Source organism: Mastigoproctus giganteus, chromosome 4, assembly GCF_048544385.1.
Source record: "Mastigoproctus giganteus isolate SK-2022 chromosome 4, ASM4854438v1, whole genome shotgun sequence".
Taxonomy (NCBI): Eukaryota; Metazoa; Arthropoda; class Arachnida; order Uropygi; family Thelyphonidae; genus Mastigoproctus; species Mastigoproctus giganteus.
In genome coordinates, this window is record NC_143578.1 from 28,034,619 (window position 1) to 28,056,756 (window position 22,138).

At 36.8% G+C, this 22,138-nt stretch overlaps 1 protein-coding gene across 1 annotated transcript in view; it reads left to right on the forward strand.

Moving 5' to 3' along the window:
* LOC150086500 (dynein axonemal heavy chain 3-like) overlaps nucleotides 1-22,138 on the forward strand; it is a 544,757-nt gene that overhangs the window by 405,782 nt on the left and 116,837 nt on the right. The window contains exons 65-67 of the mRNA XM_090372184.1: nucleotides 2,490-2,651; nucleotides 9,215-9,375; nucleotides 21,944-22,101. Of these exons, the coding sequence (XP_090228310.1) occupies nucleotides 2,490-2,651; nucleotides 9,215-9,375; nucleotides 21,944-22,101 (481 nt within the window). The remainder of the gene's footprint in view (nucleotides 1-2,489; nucleotides 2,652-9,214; nucleotides 9,376-21,943; nucleotides 22,102-22,138) is intronic.

Sequence of the window (22,138 nt, forward strand, 5' to 3'; positions counted from 1 at the left end):
GTCACCATTTTTGACATAATTTGCTAAACTGATTGCCTAACTCAAAGCATCAAATATAATCCTTTAAAAATTTTGAAGTAAAACCACAGTATAATGGTTTTACTTCTTGTGATTCTTTTGCAGCATAAGCCTCAGGCTTCCTTCACTATATGGCTATTAATAATAATAATAATTTGGACAGGTCTGAATTAAAATCCTGTGTGAATTCTTAAAAGTTTCTTCAGTTGGAGCAGTGTTAACTTATATCAGAGGTGTATTCAACTCTAGCAGTAAGCTACAGAATCTTGAAATAACTGAGAGTAAGGTGGAGGAGAGGTTGTTGAAGATAAACACAAGAAAGGCACCCGGGGTGGATGGGATCTATCCAGTTATATTAAAGGAGGCAGCAAAGGAAGTAAGCAAACCCTTAGCCATAATTATGAGAGCTTCCTTGGACTCAGGGGAGGTACCCATAGACTGGAAATGTGCAAATGTGACCCCAATTCACAAAGGAGGATCAAAGGCTGACATAAGTAATTATAGACCTGTGAGCTTAACTTCTGTTCCAGGAAAATTAATGGAGGCACTGGTTAAAGAAGCACTGCAGGATCATTTAGACAAGACTTCAGTTATAGCTCGGACACAGCATGGTTTTGTTAAGGGGAAGTCTTGCGTGACCAATTTGATTGGATACTATGATGCAATCACAAAAGAACTGGATGCAGGGAATAGCTTTGATATTATATACTTGGATCTTAGAAAGGCTTTTGATACTGTTGCACATGGAAGACTGCTACACAAATTGGAGCAGTGTGACATTGGAGGCAAATTGCTGCTATGGATAAAAGGGTGGTTGAGGGGGAGAAGACAGAGAGTGGTAATCAATGGACACTGCTCATTGTGGACTAATGTTATTAGTGGAGTCCCTCAGGGCTCAGTGTTGGGTCCATTATTGTTTTCTGTATTTATAAATGATATTGATGATGTATATCAAGTTTAATGTCGAAGTTTGCAGATGATACAAAGGTAGGCAGGGTTGTCAAGGACACCACTGACACTATGCTGCTGCAACAGGATCTGGAAAGGTTGAGCAGATGGGCTGAGAGGTGGCAAATGAAGTTTAACATTGACAAATGTAAAGTACTACACATGGGAAACAGCAACCCCAGAGCAATGTATCAACTCTGTGGTACTACACTGACAGTGGTAGAGAATGAAAGGGACTTGGGGGTGGTTGTGCAGGCAGATATGACGTTCTCTGAGCAGTGCAGATGGGCTGCAAGAGTAGCTCATGGAGTATTGTCAATGATATACAGGAATTTTTCCAGCAGGGATAAGGAGGTGATTATTCCCTTGTATAAGGCAATGGTCAGGCCACACGTAGAGTACTGTATACAGGTCTGGAGGCCTCATTTCAAGAAGGATGTAGAGCTGCTGGAACGAGTATAGAGAAGGGCAACAAGATTAGTGAATGGAACAAAGGGGTGCTCTTATGAAGAAAGGCTTAAGTTTTGCAAATTACAGTGTCTGGAGACTAGGCACCAGCGAGGTGATCTGTTAGAGGTGTATAAAGCCTTGAATGGTTTGAGCATGCTCAATGCTGATGGGATTCTTCCTCTAGCTCAGAATAATCACCTGAGAGGGCATAAATTCAAATTGAGGAAAGACAGATGTAGGATAGACATGCGGAAATTTGCCTTTAGCCAGCGGGTGGTTGGTTGGTGGAACAGACTTCCATCCCTTGTCGTGGAGGTTGATAGCCTAAATAAGTTTAAGGCTCAACTGAACAGGTATTTTGAACGAACAGAGGGGTGAAGTGGAAGTGGGGTTTTTTTTTTTTTTTTTTTTTTTTTTGGCTGATGCTGCATAAGCTTGCTTTCTTGCATCAAATGCCTCTACTAATGCTAATGCTAATCAACTAGATTATTTCAGTTATTTTAGCCACAGAACATGCAATTTGTGAACACAACACTTTTATAACATAATATATGACAAAACCATGTGAACTAGAGTATGATAAGAACAGGCGCAGCAAAAATTCCCAAGGACAAGATGAGACAAACATTGTGAACCTAGCAAAGTAGCTCTTTCAGAGTGAAATATGTAACCAAAGTAACCAGTGATAAAATATAATAATTTTAATCATTACCAAAAGCATGAGGGAATGATTAATCTCTTTAGTCTATTTTGAGCCAGACTTTCTATTAGTTGATTCCCCAAACTGACAGTGATTAAATCCAGTTTTTTACACTGATATGCACATTCTGACTTCAACTGCTGATACTATCGGTGACTAGGTAATTCATCATAAAATGTTATATCTGACAGACATTGAAATTTAAGATGCTAGTCTCCATTTTCAGTAAAAAGGTTCTGCAATTTGGCTAACAGCAGATAAAAAATATATACATATAAATTATTTTTAATTCTTATTCCTGTTTAAATCTACAAATCACTTTTAAAAATTAAAAAAAAACCAGTTTAACGCTTAGCTTTTGTTTTAATTACAGGAAGTGGCAGCAACTACAGAAGTAGAAATAGATACCATTCGTAATGGATATAAACCAGTTGCAGCCCATTCGTCCATACTTTTTTTCTGTATTTCATCTCTAGGAAGCATCGATCCTATGTATCAGTATTCTCTTACTTGGTTTCTTCATTTATATCATCAGGTAGGTTATAAAGTTTAAAGAGTTTATTAGAAAATAAATCTAGATATATTAAGATATAAATATATCTATATATATTCTCAATATATATATATATAAATATATATAATATTTTCAATGTATATATATTGAGAATATTAAGACACAATTCTCAATAGGCCCCGGGTGCCAAGCGATTGTGACTAAGCGATTTCTCTGTGCTTTCACTGCGATTCTCAAAAGGTGAATTCTAGTTCTCCTTTAAGTTCTTCTCCTTAATAAATCCTTTTATTTAATAGCAGCTCTTTTTTCAAAAGTACTGATCGAGAGCAAGAAAGGAAAGTAACCTTTCTCTTTTCATATTTAATAGACTAATCACTACTAACTTCGCTTGGTCACACCAGGCACTGCTCCTGCCTCCCCGTGGCGGGGCCGGTAACCTTGGCAGAAAAGTCCATCTGCCAGGGGCTAAGAGGAGCCAACATGGAAAAAAATATGTTTCCAACTATAGAGTCGACAAGCTGTCGACCAGATACCGAAAATAAACATGACTCGTCACAAGCAAAGAGGTTGAAAACAAATCCCTCGGTGACAGACTTACCAGCATTTTTAATAATGCACTCACTATCAGAACAGCCTCTCAGTAAGCTATCCCCTTTTCTAATCCAAAAACATCTGGAAAGTATTGCAGGGTCTCCCAAGACGGTTAAGAGACTGCAATCAGGGGACTTACTTGTTGAAACTCTTAACCACAGGCATTCGGAAAAACTACTAAAAATGACAACTTGTGCTGGTATTCCAGTTAACGTAACTCCACATGCAACCCTAAATACATCAAAGGGTGTAATATCTAGTTGGGACCTGATGAATGTGACGGAGGAAGAAATTAAAGAAGAACTTAAGGAACAAAATGTCATCGCTGTAAAAAGAATTATGGTCAAAAGAGACAATATACTGATACCTACCAGAAATATAATTCTCACCTTTAACAGTCCAAATCTGCCCTCATCAATAAAAGCAGGATATCTTCTTTGCCGCACTCGTCCTTTTATACCAAATCCGTTGAGATGTTATAAATGCCAAAAGTATGGCCACTCTCAAACGACATGCAGAAGCAACCCAGTTTGTCCCAACTGTGGATCCTCTGATCACATTCAAAGTGATTGTTCAGTGAAAGAAATGATCTGTCCCAACTGCAAAGGCAACCATCCGGCCTACTCTAAGACATGTGAGAGATGGAAAACAGAGAAAAAAATTATGCAATATAAAGTTGAAAATAAAGTTAGTTATCAGGAAGCAAGAAAATTAGTTGCACCCATTATACATAACCGTACCTATGCCAGTATCGCAAAAAAATATCAGACAATAGCCACGCAAACTGATGTTACCATTCCACATAACATATCAATCTCCGACTGGGCTCGAGCTGTCCTCTCTCAGCAAGAGTCCAATACCCTGAAGCACTCAGACCAAGCCAGTAATACACCTCTTAAAATTCCAGCAAAATCTCCTCCTCCACCAGTGATTGCTACTACTTCAAATAATCTTAATTCATCTACAAAAAAGATTATTCAGGACACATCGATGCATTCAGAGTATTCTCCCAAACAGGAAGATCCGGTTCTGGAAATATTTGTAGAAGAAGAAGATATGGACACACGTCGCCCTAAATTTCCAAAAAGAGACAAACCAAAGCCAGAACGCCATAAGACATCCACGTCAGGTACAGCTTCTTCTTCTAAATTCAAGTAATGCCTAACATCTTGCAATGGAATTGCAGAGGCTTTCGTGGCAACATTGACGACATTCATTACTTAATTAAGCGCTACTCTCCAGTTGGTTTCTGCCTGCAAGAAACCTATTTAACTCCTCAAATTTCCATTTCCATTAAAAACTACTCAGTCTATCGACTGGATCGGAATACATCCAATTCTGCTCGAGGTGGTGTAGCTATCTTAATTAACACAAGGATTCCAGCTAGGCAAATCACTCTCCAAACCCAAATCGAAGCTGTCGCTGTGCGTCTGATTAGTCAGACTGCTTTAACTCTAGTCTCAGTTTATCTCCCACCAAATCATACTTACTCTTATAATGATCTTAAAGAACTTTTATTACAGCTCCCCTCCCCTATCTGCCTGCTAGGGGATTTCAATGGCCACCACCCTTTATGGGGATCAACTAAATTAGACCGACGCGGCCGACTGATCGAAACTTTGCTGGATAAAGAAAACCTCACTCTTCTTAACAGTGGTTCGCACACCCATATACAGTTACCTAATGGACAGACTTCTGCCATTGACCTATCGATTTGCTCCCCAATACTGTTTTCAGTCATGCAATGGTCCGCTCTGGATAATCCCATGGGCAGCGACCATTTTCCAATTGTTTGTAATCTGATGACTACACAACCACCATTAGACGAACCCTGCAGGAAATGGAAATTTTCTAAAGCTAATTGGGACAAATTTCAGTCAGCAATCACATTGGACAAAAAAATTATACAACTACATCCCATAGACGAAGTTACCGACTATATCACTTCCTGCCTTTTATTTGCAGCTAAAAGCCCAATTCCAATATCAAATTCAAAGACTCGACGCCATTTCAACTGTTGGTGGAATGAGGAATGCACAAAAGCGAAGAAAGAACAAAATAAAGCATGGAATTTATTTCGGCGAACTCCAACTACAGTTAATCTTATTGAATACAAGAAACTAAAGGCAAAAGCTCGTCTCATTCAAAGACAAGCCAAGAAAGATTCTTGGACTCGGTTTGCATCCACTATCAATAGAAACACGAACCCACGATTAATATGGAAGAAAATTAGGCAGCTTTCCGGGAAGTTTCCAACTGTTCCTTCCCCAATTCTCTCCTGCAATGGTCTAAACGTTTCTGCTCCTCTGGATATAGCAAATGCCTTAGGCAAAACGTTTGCTGACGTCTCAGCTGCTTCCACCTACTCTCCGGAATTTCAGAAAACTAAGAGCACCGCAGAACAGAGACACATCAACTTTCGAACTTCACTGCTACTTCCATATAACCAGCCACTCCAAAAATGTGAACTTATGCAAGCCATCAGAACAACATGCAACAGTGCCGCTGGGCCAGATGGGATATATTATGTTATGTTACAGCACCTTGATGAGGAAAACTTACAAATGCTGCTAGCCTTTTTTAACCGAATCTTCCTGGGAAATGTTTATCCCACTTCTTGGCACCATGCTACAGTTCTAGCCTTTTTAAAACCTGGAAAAGACCCCTCCAATCCTAATAGTTACAGACCAATATCTCTGTCCAGTTGCCTCGGTAAAATTCTTGAAAAAATGATCCACAGTCGACTCGCTTGGATCATTGAAAGCGAACATCTACTAAGTAATAGTCAGCATGGCTTTCGCCAAAACAGGTCCTCCTTTGATCTGATGATCAAGGCTGAATCCGAAATTCGCAATGCCTTTGTTAAAAACGAACACCTAGTTATGGTCTCCATAGATATAGAGAAGGCATTCGATCCCACCTGGCGTTATGGAATTCTTCGTGACCTCCATAATCATGGTCTCCGTGGCAACCTGCCTATATTCATTAGGAACTTCCTCAAGAGCAGATCTTTCCAGGTGCGATATCAAAATTCCCTTTCTACTACATTCTTGCAAGAAGAAGGAGTACCACAAGGGTCAGTTTTGAGTGCAACCCTCTTTGCCCTCAGAATTGATTCTATCACAAAAGAACTTCCAAATACTGTAAAGGCGTACCTTTACGCTGACGATCTCTCTCTTTCTTGCCATTCACAGAATATGAGATCTATTGAAAGGCAATTGCAGATATCTCTCAATAAAGTACAAAAGTGGGCTGAGCGCAATGGATATCGTCTTTCCCAACAAAAAACAGTTGCGATTCACTTTTGCAATCAACGCAAACTGCATACAGATCCTGAACTTCGGATATCAAATACCACCATTCCGATTGCCAGCAATATCAGATTCCTGGGACTAATCCTGGACAGTAAGCTGAATTTCTTTGAGCATGTTAAATTGTTACGTACTACCTGTCTCAAAAAGATCAACATGCTAAGAGCTTTATCTGCCCATTCTTGGGGAGCAGACCGTACAACTTTGCTGCTCTTATATAGAGCATTGATCAGATCCCGTTTAGATTATGGTGCTCCAGTTTATGATTCTGCCCGAAAGAGTGTACTACGCTGGCTGGATCCTATTCAACATAATGCACTGCGGATTGCGATTGGTGCGTATAGGACATCTCCAACTCATAGTCTATACATTGAAGCTCATGAGCCCCCTCTGCATCTCCGCAGAAAAATGCTGTTACTTAAATATGCAGCCAAAATACAGACTTGCTCTTTGCATCCTATTCAGCCATACCTTTTTAATCAACCACTAATTAATCTCTATAGAAATAAACCAGGTAAAATCCGACCAGCTGGCCTACGGCTTCTTGAAATATCACAGAACTGGAATGTTCCTCTCCACAATAGACAACAGATAGAGAATTACTCTCATCCTCCGTGGACCCCGTTTCCTCAACTAACTTGTGATACTTATTTTCTACAATGGGGAAAGAATCGCCTACCGACACTGAATGTGCAACAACTCCATGCTAGCCATCTTCAAAGCTGTGCTGACTTCTTGCCGGTATATACGGATGGTTCCAAATCTCTTTCAACTGTTGGAGCAGCAGTAGTGTTTCCCTCTGCTATCATATCAGCTTCTCTTCCACCTGAGTATACCAACTTTTCAGCAGAACTGTATGCAATACAATTAGCCCTAGAAAATTTGACTCTACATCCATCTGAAAAATATATAGTTTACACTGACTCTCTCAGCTCAATTAGAGCAATGCAGAATCCCTCTCAAAAGAATCACCATATTTTAATTAAAATCAGGAGTTTGCTATTGCAAATTGACAGCCGTCAACAACTAGTGAAGTTTTGCTGGATTCCGGCACATTCAGGCATAAAACGAAATGAACTAGCTGATATATCTGCTAAAAATCCATCAACCTTAGACTTAACCTCTGCCTTCATTCCAGCATCTGATTATAATATCATAATTCAAACAGCATACCATGCACAGTGGACAGCGCTATGGCATAAAGAAACAAATAACAAACTTTTTCAATTGAAACAGGATCCAAAATTATGGCACTCATGCACTCAACCAGTTCGGCGAGAAGAAGTGGTACTCGCACGGATAAGAATAGGGCATACCCATCTGACTCACCTCCATTTACTTACCGGCAATGATCCTCCACAGTGTTCACACTGCTCTGAACATCTAACAGTCAAACATATTTTGATTGACTGTCCACACTATCAACCACATCGTACTGCAACACTTCAAAATCTGGCTAATCTTAAAGAACCGCTGACACTACATCATATCATAGGAGAGGAGGCAAATATTAAGGAACTTTTCTGCTTTCTGAAACAAATTAGAGTGTATAATCTTTTATGAATAGCTCTCAGAACTGAAATGAATTTGAATTGTTACGTTCTTTATTTTCTGATATAACTACGAATAGGCGCACTATAGCCATAGCAGCTAATGCGCCAATAAACAACCATACCACACACACAATTCTCAATATATGCATTATGAACTGGAAAAAATAAAACCTAGGTGCCTCCATAGCCAGTTGGGAAGGACCAGCAGTGCATAGCACACGCTTCTTGAGTAGCCAGGTGGGAAGGAGCAGCAGTGCGTAGCACACGCTTCTTGATTAGACCGGGGTTCGAGCCTGTCACCACCAAATACAGAGCATACGGAAAGGTCAGGGAATGACCACCGCACCGGAGCAATATGGCCTTAGTTGCTAATGCTCCTAAAAACCAAATAACAAACAAACACGCTTCTTGATTAGACCAGGGTTCGAGCTCGTCACCGCCAAATACGGAGAATGCGGAAAGGTCAGGGAGTGACCACCGCATATTCCCAGAGCAATATGGCCTTGCTAATGCTCCTAAAAACCAAATAACAAACAAACAATAACAAATAAAACCTATTAATTAACAAATATCCCTATCCATCCGTTCCTATCCTCAGTTATTTGATTTTAATGTTATGTACTATAATAGAAGTGTATACGGGATGTATAGAACTTAAAACTTAATATGGTTCACAATCTTTTATTGCGAAATAGACTAGAAGGTTGCTATGCAATATGATGTGTGTTGATATTTCTGCACTTTTCTAGTTTGAAAATTTCTTAAATATACTGTTGTAGAGTGTACATGTGTGAAATCATTCTATGATTTTTTCATATTGCCCAGATAAAGTGCCAAATGGAAATTAATTAGAAATTTTATTTTAGATGTGCAGACCTTGTATCATCCATATTAAAAATAAAAATAAGAAAAATCTTCACAGCATATTAATTAATTAGTTAATATGATGTGAAACCCATTTGTGTTCTGAGCTTAGGAATAGGATACTTGCTGTTTTTTCAAATATACCATTTACTATATAATTTTATAGATCAAATTATATATGTTTTCATTTGATTTTGTTTTCTGAAATTTCTATTTGATTTTCCTGTTTTGTACAATTATATGTTTTTTCTTGTTATTGAAACAGGCTATAGATACTAGTGAGAAAAGTGATATTCTAGAGAAACGCATTGGCAATTTAAATGAGCACTTCACAGCCAGCATCTACCGTAATGTGTGCCGTTCACTTTTTGAAAAGGACAAGCTTCTCTTCTCCCTTCTGCTCTGTATTGGCATTCTCAAAGGAAAGTAAGTTATACATTTTGTGTAATAGAAATTTATATATGAATGTAAATCAAATACAATTTTACTTTTGCTTGACAGAGAACTATGATGATTATTAGGTAATTTGACAGTGACTTTGCTATCATAATTATTAGGTAATTTGACAGTGATTTTTCTATCATAATTATTAGGTAATTATTTCATAGCAACTTTGTTATGATAGGTATTTTTTTTTTGAAAAATGTATGGACTGATCATGAATTCAACAGCAAATTCACACTGGTGACCATATAAATGTGCACATGAACAAAAGCGCACACGATTATTCCACACAGAAAAAACCCCACTGTGGGGTTTTTTCTCCACACAGAAAAAACCCCACAGTGGGGTTTTCTGTGTGTGGGGTTTTTTCTGTGTGGAATAATCGTGTGCGCAAAAATACCCACACGTTTTACGTGTGCGTAAAAATACCCACACGGAAAATTGCTCACACGGATAAATGCTCACATAGAAGAATGCTCACATTATTTTTAGTGTACAAAAAACAAATTATTTTATATTTCAAAACGCAACAAAATGTTCAATTTATATATTTTATTTCTACTTCTATACGATGTATTTTAATATAATTTTTGATTTTAATATAAAGTAGAATATTTGGATGTAAATGTTTGCAAGGGAAATTACAGGAAATAAAATGCTCTGGTTTTATTGCAACTAAAGCCTTTTATTTTATTTATAAAAATAAATCTTAGTAAAAAAGTCTTAGCATTATGTTTTCTCTATCTTACAAAGTGAACAGTCAACACTTTTTTTGGTTTTTTATCAACAAACAACTAATTCAGATATATATCAGTGATTTATTTATTTCTCAAGGATTTAAATAGAATTTTCATTACTGTAAGTTAGCCAATCTCTGCAAGTATTTCAGTTTGTCTTCTACCTGCTCATATTCCTGCACAAAAGTGGCAACCAAGTCATTCATTGCATCATATCTTCTCTTTTTAACCTCTAGACGACCTGCCTGTGCATTAGCCGGTATCAATAAACAATTGAGGCATATGATGCAAGAAAGCAAGCTTATAGAGCATCAACCAAAAAAAAAAAAAAAAACCTTCCAATTTCACCTGTCCGGTCACTCCAAATGTTTGTCTAGTTCAGCCTTAAATTTATTTAAGTTATCAACTTCCACAACAACAGATGGAAGTCTACTGTTCCAGCAATCAACTACCAGCTGGCTAAAGGCAAACTTCTGCACATCTATTCTACAACTGTCTTTCCTTAATTTCAATCTATGCCCCCTTAGGTTCTTAATCTCAGAAAGTAGAAGTATCCCATTGAGCCTGCTCCAAGTCTGGGGACTAGGCACCTCGCTGGTGCCTAGTCCCCAGACACTGTAATTTGCAAAACTTAAGCCTTTCTTCGTAAGTGCACCCCTTTGTTCCATTCACTAATCTTGTTGCCCTTCTCTGTACCTGTTCCAGCATCTCTACATCCTTCTTGAAATGAGGCACCTACTGTATACAGGCTCCAGACCTGTATACAGTACTCTAGGTGTGGCCTCACCATTGCCTTATACAAGGGAATAATCACCTCCTTATCCCTGCTAGAAAAATTCCTATATATCATCAACAATACACCATGAGCTACTCTTGCAGCCCATCTGCACTGCTCAGAAAACTTCATATCTGCCTGCACAACCACCCCCAGGTCCCTTTCATTCTCTACCACTGTCAGTGTAGTACCACAGAGTTGATACGTTGCTCTGGGGTTGCTGTTTTCCATATGTAGTACTTTACATTTGTCAATGTTAAACTTCATTTGCCACCTCTAAGCCTATCTGCTCAACCTTTCCAGATCCTGTTGCAGTAGCATAGTGTCAGTAGTGTCCTTGACAACCCTGCCAACCTTCGTATCGTCTGAAAACTTGGACATTAAGCTTGATATACCATCATCAATATCATTTATAAATACAGAAAACAATAATGGACCCAATACTGAACCCTGAGGGACTCCACTAATAACATTAGTCCACGATGAGCAGTGTCCATTGATTACCACTCTCTGTCTTCTCCCCCTCAACCACCCCTTGTTAAGTAATTCCGCTGATCTTCTACTCTTAATATTATTAGTGCCAACGTGTACAACAATATCACCATTTGTGCCCTTAAAAGATGATATCTGCTCTACAACATCATCAACCATTGTCCCTGGCAGTCTTATCTAGGAGTTCCTGTATCACTTTTTTAACCAGTGACTCCATTATTTTCCCTGGAACCGAAGTTAAATTAACAGGTCTATAATTACTTGCATTGCCCTTTGTCCATTGGGCCTCCCCTGAGTCCCCATTATGGATAAAGGTTTGCTTACTTCCTTTGCTGCTTCCTTTAATATAACAGGATAGATCCCATCCACCCCAGGTGCCTTTCTTATGTTTATCTTCCACAATTTCTCCTCCACTTGTTTCTCTGCACAATTGTTCCATGTACTCAGAGTCATTAGGCCTATAACATACTCCTAGTCTCATTTTCCCCTTCTCAGTGTTTATGTCACACCAAACTGACTTAACATTGCACTGTCCACCCCCATGTCAACTGGATGCACTTCATTAGATTTTATGGATTTCTTAACTAACAGCATAATCCCTCCTCCCTTCCTATCCTGTCTATCCTTTCTGTATACATTGTACTCTCCAAATTCCAATTCTTCACTGCTTATGTGTGACACCATGTCTCTGATATCCCAACAATATCTGCCTTTGATGTCTTGATCAAAACTTCAAATTCATCAATTTAATTTAATATACTTCTAGCATTAATGTACATGCAAGTATACATGCACTTGTTCATATTCTTAGTTACCCTAACACAGCCCATGTATTTACTTGTTCCATGATTACTCCCAGCAGTTCTTGAAGTTCCCAGCAATTATTAATTGCTGGGGTCTATTTAATCATTAATTAAATAGAGCAGTGCAAGAATCGCTTTCACCTCTGCCTGTGGCTACTGTTAATCTTTTAGTCTGTGAATCCCCCCCCCCAAGCTAGCAGGTTTTTGACCCACCTAACCCTGTCTTGATGAAAAAAATTCTACCCCATGAACCTTGCACAGTCTCTCCAGGGCCAAATTGATTGATAAGGCTCTCATCATATACTCCCTCCTATTGTGTCTGGGGAGAATTGCAGACACTTTCAAATTCAACCCTAGCTTGCAACTTTTTTTCAAAAGTGACTTGTACTTGTTAAATAAATCTGCAGATCTCTTACTCTTAAGGTTATTGCTGCCAACGTGTACAACAGTATCACCTTTTGTGTCCTTTAAAAATGATATCTGCTCTACAACCATTAACTTTTGCCCCTTGCAGACATACCCTGGTCCTGTTCCACCTATCCTTTATGCATAATGTATTCCCCCTCTCGCTGACAATGGCGTCACCAACAGTAACTAGTTCCTATGAGACCAGCAATGGGGAATTAAGTGCATTATGAAATCTCTCACAGCACTTTGTAGTTTTAGGCGACCATTCAAGAGCTGCGTCATGATGATTCCATATTCTTATTGGAAACTGGGTATCTCTACCTGCTGCACCCTCAATGTATGTGAAAAATAAGCACCTCATTATAGCTATTTTCATCTGAAAATGTGGTGGCAAGCTCATCAAAGACACTCCTCACATCATGGACTGGGACAAAAGTTAATGCAGCAAGAGACTTCAGGTTCGGTTTTATATTTATATCTGTTTCAAATTCAGTCTTCCAGCCAACATTGCTGAGTTTCCTGATGAGACTCTGACACAGATAGAAAAAGCACCCTTTAACCTCAGCATGTGGAAGGCAGTCTTCACTGCATTCTTGCAAGCCTTCTCAAAATCCACTAAAACCTTTTGAGGCACCTGATTTGTAACCAACAGCCTCATGATTTCAAAAATTCTGTTTTAAGTATCCAAGTTCTTTTTCTGTAACAAAATGTAAATACAAGGTGGATATGAGTTACCCACCTTGGCATGCCACATATACAGTTGGTAAAACATGTTAACTTTCTCAAAGGTGCCATCTCTATAAATTGTATCTTTGTTCAATTCAACCAAGAGTTCTTTATCATCTAAAACCAGAATTCTGTCTGGATCATCCACACCTGAATCATGAAGTATCAGTTGATGGTACCTCTCAGGAATGTCAAAATTTATTGTTGTTGGATTAGGCAAATGACTGTCTTTTCTGTGATTGAGAAGATTTCTTGCAAGGGATGATTGTTTGGGCATATGGGCCAGTACATCATTACTCAACTCTGACAACACATTCCCCATCACATTGCAAGGGGTAGAACTAACTACTCTCATGTATTGCCTCATTTTGCTTCTGGCAACGTTGGTTTCTGCTTTTTGAGGACAGGATCATGACAATGTTCGGTTGGTTGTTGTACTATGTTGCCATCTTTTGTCTTCATAACTGAATGACAATTGAGAGTGCAGCAGGTAGAGATCTCCAGTTTCCAGTAAGAATATGGAATCATCATGATACAACTCTTGAACAATCGCTTAAAACTACAAACTGCTGTGAGGGATTTCACAATGCACTTAATTCCCTATTCCACTGTAATCATCCTAGCATGTGGTTTTTGTTTGATGGACTGAAGAAGGACCTAGCTTTCCACATATCGACACTGGATAATGCACAGGCAGTTCATCTAGAGGTGAAAAATTGAAGATATGATGCACTGCATGACTTGGTTGCCACTTTTGTGCAGGAATATGAGCAGGTAGAAGACAAACTGGAATACTTGCAGAGACTGGCTAACTTACAGTAATGAAAATTCTATTCAAATCCTTGACAAATAAATAAATCACTGAATGCAGTAAACCCCCGCTATTCGCGGTATCTGTCTTCGTGGTTTCGCTTATTCGCGGTCGCTGATTTAATATCAAATGAAACCTAAAAAAATGTGAATTTTAAATCGCCGTGAACATTTTCTGCCATAAAAAAACATGGGCATGGCTAAAATCATCTTTCCTGGTCAAAACAGTGCACAGTGGGTGGGGGGAGAGGGGTGACAAAATCGCAAGCATGGATGTTTCTCGCTAATCCTTGTTCAGTATGTGCTATGCACCTGTCATGGAAGGTTTCGTCATTTGCTTTTAATTTATATGCTTATAAATTGAATAAATTTATAAATTGATATGCTTACAAAAGTGAAAAATCTACCATTTTGCAGTGTGTTAGTGCAAACAGACTGTTTCAAGTGTGTTAGTGTAAACGGACTTTTTCAAGTGTGTTAACGGAAGAAAGTGACTTTATTGTGGACAAGTTCTTTTCTAACCCCTACAAAAATATGGCAACGAATAACAAGGGAATTGTGAAAAGATCAAAGAAGGTTATGACATTAGTGAATAAAATTCAGTTATTAGACAAAATTTCTAATGGTGAAAGTGTCTCATCAGTGGCAAAACATTATAAAATCAATAAGTCAATGGTACGATCAACCAAGAAATCAGAAGAAAAAATCCGCCGTAGTGTCCATGAAAACGCGCTAATTGCTTCAAAAATTTGCTCTGTAACTCATGATGTTAAATTAGAAAAAATGGAAAATGCTTTAAATCTGTGGATAGAAGACCGAACTCAGAATAAAATTCCCTTAAGTTCACTCATCATTCGTGAAAAGACAAAACACCTTTATCAACACTTTAGTGAAACTGGTGATAGCACTGGCGGGATAAGTTTTTTAGCTATAACAAAGGCTCTGGATTGAAAGATTTGTTTGAAATTTCTAATAAATATTACATTTAATATTAAATTGTTTCTTATTTTCATTTCGATGCCTTATGCTTGCATTTCACTATGTACTGTCCATGTACATAGTCATATTATGAAGGTACATATAATACATACATAGACAAAATTTTAGACTAGTTTTTCTTATATATTTGATACTTTGGAACAGAACCCCTTTATTACTATGGGAGCCATAACTCAGTATTCACGTTTTCGGTATTCATGGAATTTCTCAGGAACGTAACCCCCGCGAATAGCAGGGGTTTACTGTATGTCTGAATTAGTTGTTTGTTGATAAAAAACCAAAAAGTGATGACTGTTCACTTTGTAAAACAGAGAAAAAATAATTTATTTTTATAAATAAAATAAAAGGCTTTAGGTGCAATAAAACCAGAGCATTTTATTTCTTGTAATTTCTCTTACAAATATTTACATCCAAATATTCTACTTTATATTCAAATCAAAGGTTATATTAAAATACATCGTATAGAAGTAGAAATAAAATATATAAATTTAACATTTTGTTTCATTTTGAAATATGAAATAATTTGTTTTTTGTAAACTAAAAATAATGTGAACATTCTTCCATGTAAGCATTTACCTGTGTGAGCAATTTTTCTTGTGAGCATTTATGTGACAGTGGGGTTTTTTATGTGTGGAATTTTCATGTGGGCTTTTGTCAGAGAACCTTCTCACACCATATGTTGACTCCTGGTGACTGCAGTGACACTTTGTGTATTATGTAGAGATTTTCCTTTGCCCATTTCTACAGTTGTGCATATATTCACATTATCATGCAAATAAAGATGTACTTTGACTCTCCAGTAGACAACTTATGGATGGACAAAGCACACGTCTAAAGTGTTTTGCAACTTTACGGAATTAAGCATATCAAACATATTGCTGTAACATGTGCACTGCTGGACCTTGCCATCATTTCCTATGATATCCTCCTCAACTCTAAGCATGATATTTTCAACAGCATATGCAGGAACAGATTTCCTTCCTTGTCTGCATTGCAAGTCCTGATGCTCAGAATATTCAAATTTAGGATCATTTTCTTTAAACCATTAGGTGCTATAGACCTCTCTACAAATCTTTCAGCAACCAAAACTCTGTCAGTGCTGATGGTACACTGTTATTGTTTCGGTAAAACAGTTTTACAAGTTATACACAATCTTCATAGTAATAGTTATAGTTTGAGTCATTCTCCAGCATGCTGGTTGCATTCGTGAATTTCCCTTTTGGCATAATCTTCATTATATTCACAGTTTCATGCAATTTGTATATAATAATGCATTCTTTCTGTTCACTTAACAGACTCTTTTGCATATTGCTTTACCTGAACTCAGCTACAATTCATGTTGTGCAGTTCTGGTGATGCATTTGTCATTGATGTTGGTTTTATTTGGAAACTTTTTTTTTTTCTGCTAAATTTCTTGTTTCCATCGTCCTATTGTACCCATTCCAAATTTCATTGTTCTCCAATGAACTGTTCCAGTTCCAGACCTGTTGGTACAGGTGAACTTAAATGATGTTGCCCTGTATCTTTTACCCCTGTCCCTAGTTAGGCATATTCTGATCATTTGGAAAGTTAATATTTTAAATATTTTATGAAATTAATTTCATTTTGTTAATACAGTAGACTCTCAATTTTCCGGGATAGAGGGTAAAATAAAAATCCCGGATAATCGATTTCCTGGTTAATCCAAAATTACAGTAAGCCCACGACATATGTTCCAGGACTTCTTGCGTAAGCCGAGTTTTATGTAACTAGGGAATGACTAATAAAATATTGTTCCTATATCTGTGATATGCCAAAATTACAAAAACCACATAATATCCTCAGAAGAATGAAGAAAAACAGTTATATATTTTTAATTAGTTCAATTAAAAACTTTATCTGGGGACAGTGGTGAAGTTGCTGGAGCGGCACATAAGAAAAGAAAACATTAAAGGAAGAAATTGTACAGTAAAAACTGATATGTATTTTGTAGCCTTGTTTATCATAGTTGACTTCATTGGTGCCAATCCCTTCACTGCTTCTTGTATTCTGTCTTTTTCCTTTATTATTGTGTTCACTGTTGACACAAATCTAAATTCCGCATGATACTTGTTCATGTTTGACCATTTTCAAACATCCTTATTTTAATTTTCTGATCCGAATCGATTGCTTTCCTTTTTTTTTTTTTTTTGATAGATTTACTAGTACCACTGTCACTTATTCTCTTAGTTGGCACCATGATAACGGTCAAAATGAAATTTTATGTAAAGAATTTCACAAGGTTAAGGCGAAAACTCTTATCACCACACACGATCTCACATTTTATTAAAACACCTTTCTGGAGGTCACTACCATAAAACAATTTGCACGTTCCGGGTTATTGGGCTTTTCTGTTACTGCAATTCATTATAAAAGGGTAGTAAACTCGAGAGTTGATTGATTCAATCAAGTGAAACTCAATTGAATGAGAAAACTTGAGAGAAAAGGGTGAACAGAAAGTGGACATGGAAGAATCCAAATGGATTAACAACTAATGAAATCGAGTTCATCCTCACTAACAGAAGATATATAGTGAATGATGTTACCATCCTGAATAAGGTAAATGTTGGAAGTGATCACAGAATGGTAAGATGCACACTTGATATAAATGTAGGAAAGGAAAGAAAAAACTGACTCAAGTAAATAATATGAAGGTCTTTGAGATAACAGAAGAGGAGAAAAAGCAGTATGTACTGGAACTTAAGAACAGGTTTGAGCTTCTGCAGACTGCTCAGGACCAAGATATGAACGAGGAATATTACAACTTTCTGAAAGTGATAAAACCCAAGAAACCTATAGGGAAAAAGAAATCCAAAGAAGAAAAAATTTGTCAAGAAACACTTGTTATGAGGAACCGTAGGTGACAAATGAAGAGCAAGATAAACACTCACAAGGAGAAAATTGAGTATACTGAGTTATGCAAAACCATTAGAAAGAGTCTCAGAGAGGACATAAGAAGATTTAACACAAGAAAAGTAGAACAAGCATTAAGGGAAAAACAAAGGACTTAAATCAGCAGCCATGAGCAGTAATACAAAAAGACAAATGATACTGAAACTGAAGAATAGTGATGGTGTACTTATAAATAGCAGAGAAGGCATAATTAAAATAGCAGAATACTATAGAGAATTATACAAGGAGCAAGGGAATGATGCTAGCAGTGGGGAAGATGGATCGCATATTAGCAACACATGCGACATACCCGATATTCTTCCTGATGAGGTAGAACATGCATTGAAGAAAATAAAGAATCAGAAAGCCCGGGGGAAGATGAAGTTACTGTAGAGTTGTTAAAATTGGGAGGAAGAGACATAACACAAAAACTGGCAAGGCTCTTCACAAATTTTATTAGAAAAGGTGTAACGCCTAAGCAGTGGAATAATGTAATCATAGTTTTGCTGCATAAGAAAGGAGATAAATCAGAAATTGGAAATTAGCTTGTTATCCCATATCTACAAGTTGTTCACAAGGATCATTACTAACAGATTAGAAAAAATACTTGATGAGAATCAACCGAAAGAGCAAGCTGGCTTTAGAACAGGATTCTCAACTATGGATCACCTTCACATAATATCACAGCTAATGGAGAAAGCAAATGAATATAAAACACCATTATGCCTTTGTGGCATAATGGTGGCATAATTAAACTGGCATTTGTGGATTATGAAAAGGCATTTGACTCCATACAGCAAGGCAATGTTTTGGGCACTGGAAAGACAAGGCATAGATATCCCATATATTATGATTTTGAAGAAAATATACGAAAACGCTACCTCCTTTATTAGACTAGACAAAGACAGTAGCAAATTTAAAATCGAGAAAGAAGTTCGACAAGGAAACACAATATCTCCAAAGCTGTTTACTGCTGCCCTTGAGGAAGCTTTCAGAAGATTAGACTGGTCGCAGAAAGGAGTCAATGTGAATGGAGTGTACCTAAACCATTTATGATTTGCAGATGACATTGTGGTCATAAGCCACGATCCCAAAGAAATAGAGGAAAATCTTAATCAGTTATGCACAGCTAGTAAGGATTTTGGACTAAAGATGAATATGGCTAAAACAAAAGTAATGATGAACAAGTATGCCACAGAAAGGGACATAATGATTGAAGGAGCAATAATTGAAGGAGCAATAATTGAAAAGGTGGAGTCATATACTTATCTGGGACAAGTTATTAGCTGTAATAATGATAAATGGCTGGAAGTCAAGAGAAGAATAAATTTTGGATGGATAGCATTCAAGAAATATAGTCACATACTGAAGAGCAATATCCCAGTTTGTCTGAAACGTAAAATAATGAACCAATATATATTCCCCACCATGACTTATGGAAGTGAAACTTGGGCACTCACCAAAAGAATGGAAGAGAAGCTGAGAACTACCCAGTGAAGAATGGAATGAATTATATTGGGAATCAGACTGTTAGATAAGAAGAGAAACACATGGATTAGGCAGCAAACTAAAGTAAAGGACATTCTTATCAAAACTAAAGAACTAAAATGGTCTTGGGCAGGACACATAGCTCAAAGACATGATGACAGATGGAGTAAGAAAATAACAGAATAGTATCCAAGAGGAGCTAAAAGAAAACCTGGAAGACAACAACGGAGATGGACAGATGAAATTCATGAGTTTGTGGGTAGTAAATGGATGGCCATTGCACAAAACAGAATGAACTGGAAAGTTGCTGGAGATGCCTTCATCCTGCAGTGGATTGAAAATGGCTGATGATGATGATGATGATACAACTCGATTGTATTGCATTTTCGATAATACCGATGGTTGAAATTCTGTGGGATTTTATGTTATTATGGTGAAATTGTGTCCCCTTCACTGAAATCTTCAGCCATATATAAAAAAAAAAAAAAAAAAAAAAAATGGCCGACCAGGCTAGCCGGGTGGTTAAAGTGCCTACCTGGCAACCCAAAGGTCGTGGGTTCGATTCCCGCCTCGGGCTTGGATCAAAGTACTGCAAAAACCTTGGGAGGTGCATTATGGCCACAGAAGCCTATGCGCCAACAACTACCAAAAAAAAAAAAAATAAATAAATAAAAAACCTAAATAAAATTTAAAAATCTTTTCTTCATTCCTATTTTTAAGCTTGTGACTCCAAATCCCATATGCCGTGATCGTCTTTATTGATTGCTTATTATTATTATTATTCTGTTTTAAATTTTACAATCCTAAAAAAGAAAAAATAAATAATATAAATTTGAAGTTACGTAAGTCGTGGACTTACTACAGTACAGTATGCCCAAAAATGTTCAGTAACCTACGTAAAAAATATGGCAATAGATAAAAAACTTACCACGCACTACTTGCATGTCCAATACGATGCTTCCCTTTATTTTTTCCAATGTCGCATATGGTTTGGTCACCAACGTTATACTGGTTCTTTAGAGATTTAACGGATGCACCATTTTCAAACTTCTGAATAATTTTAAGTTTTTGTTTCATTGAAAGCACAACTCGTTTGGGTTTACCCATCATTTTCACGATTTCTAAACAAAAAACCAATTTTTCGTTATCCCTGACATAAATAACGAAACAAAATTTTTCTCTTTGTGCTATGACAAAACAGAACAATCAAAACAACACACTAAAACAAACTAAACATATTTTTAAAAAAATTTTTTTTGAGCGTGGGTACCAATGACAGCTTTATAACGCCCTGCTTGTCGCTTATTTACGACTTGCAAAACATCTGTTTATACCTATTCTGGTTTTTTTTTTTATTTATTTTTTTTTATTTGGAGTCTTGAAGTGTCCTGGTTAAACTGATCCCAGTAAATCAAGAGTCTACTGTATATAGATTTTAAATTTTATGTGTAGTTAATATAGATCTTAGGCATTTTTGTGAGGGTCTCTGCAAGATGTTTGCCATTACTGCTGTGTGGGCCCTGAGTCAGTCCAGTGGACTCTTGTTTCATCAGTAGTGATAAACCATGATAAAAAAAAATCTCAGATTTTTTTAAAATGCTGCCAAACATGTTTTGCTCCTTTGTTAGTATTCATAGTATGCATCTTAGAGACATTGTACAACTGCCAATACAAATTAAAGATGAGAGGGATCCAGTGTAATGCTGAACCTCCTTGATGTTTCTGCTTCCACCAATTTATTCCACTTACAGTCATTTACTCTTCTCCTTAAATGCCTAATTTGATCTGCTAAAAATTATCATATTTCTTTAATTTTAATTTAATTTCCCCATTCTTCTTACATTGATACTGCAGTATCCATGTAACAACCGATAGCAATGCCTGTTGCTATTGGTTGTTGAAAAATATATTTGGTTGATTTTTAATAAGTAACTTATTAAAAATCAATACATATATGTATTTATATATACAACCAATATGTATTTTTGGTTTTAATGGATATTGTGTTAACAATAAGAAATAATAAAAATAGTCTTAAATAATACACAGTACTCTGTATTTTTCTATGCCTTCAGCATTGTGATTTTATAAATAATTGTTGACAGTCCTTAAATTTCAGCATTAAACTTATCAAAAAAAGATTCCCTGTATTAAAAGTAAACACAAGTTATATTTTTTATAGAGGATAGATCAATATTAATAAGCCATTATAATATATAAACCTTATGTTCCTTATTTAGTCATATAATTAATTTTTTTGAATTTTAACAAAATGTAGATTATATGAGCTATCATTTTTTATGACTAGTAACTTTTAAAAATATAATGAATTTTGACTCTAATAAATTACATTCTTTATTTAATTTTATTTTGAACACATGTTAATTCCCTTAAATTTTTAGAGACTTAGTTGATGACGATACTTGGCGATTTTTACTTACTGGCGGAGTTGCCCTTGAAAATCCACATAAGAATCCTGCACCAGAATGGCTCACTGACAAAGCCTGGGCAGAACTTGTGAGAGCATCCAGTTTACCTTCTTTGAAAGGTTTAATGCAACGTAAGTGAAATATACCAGAATCTTTATTGATTCATTA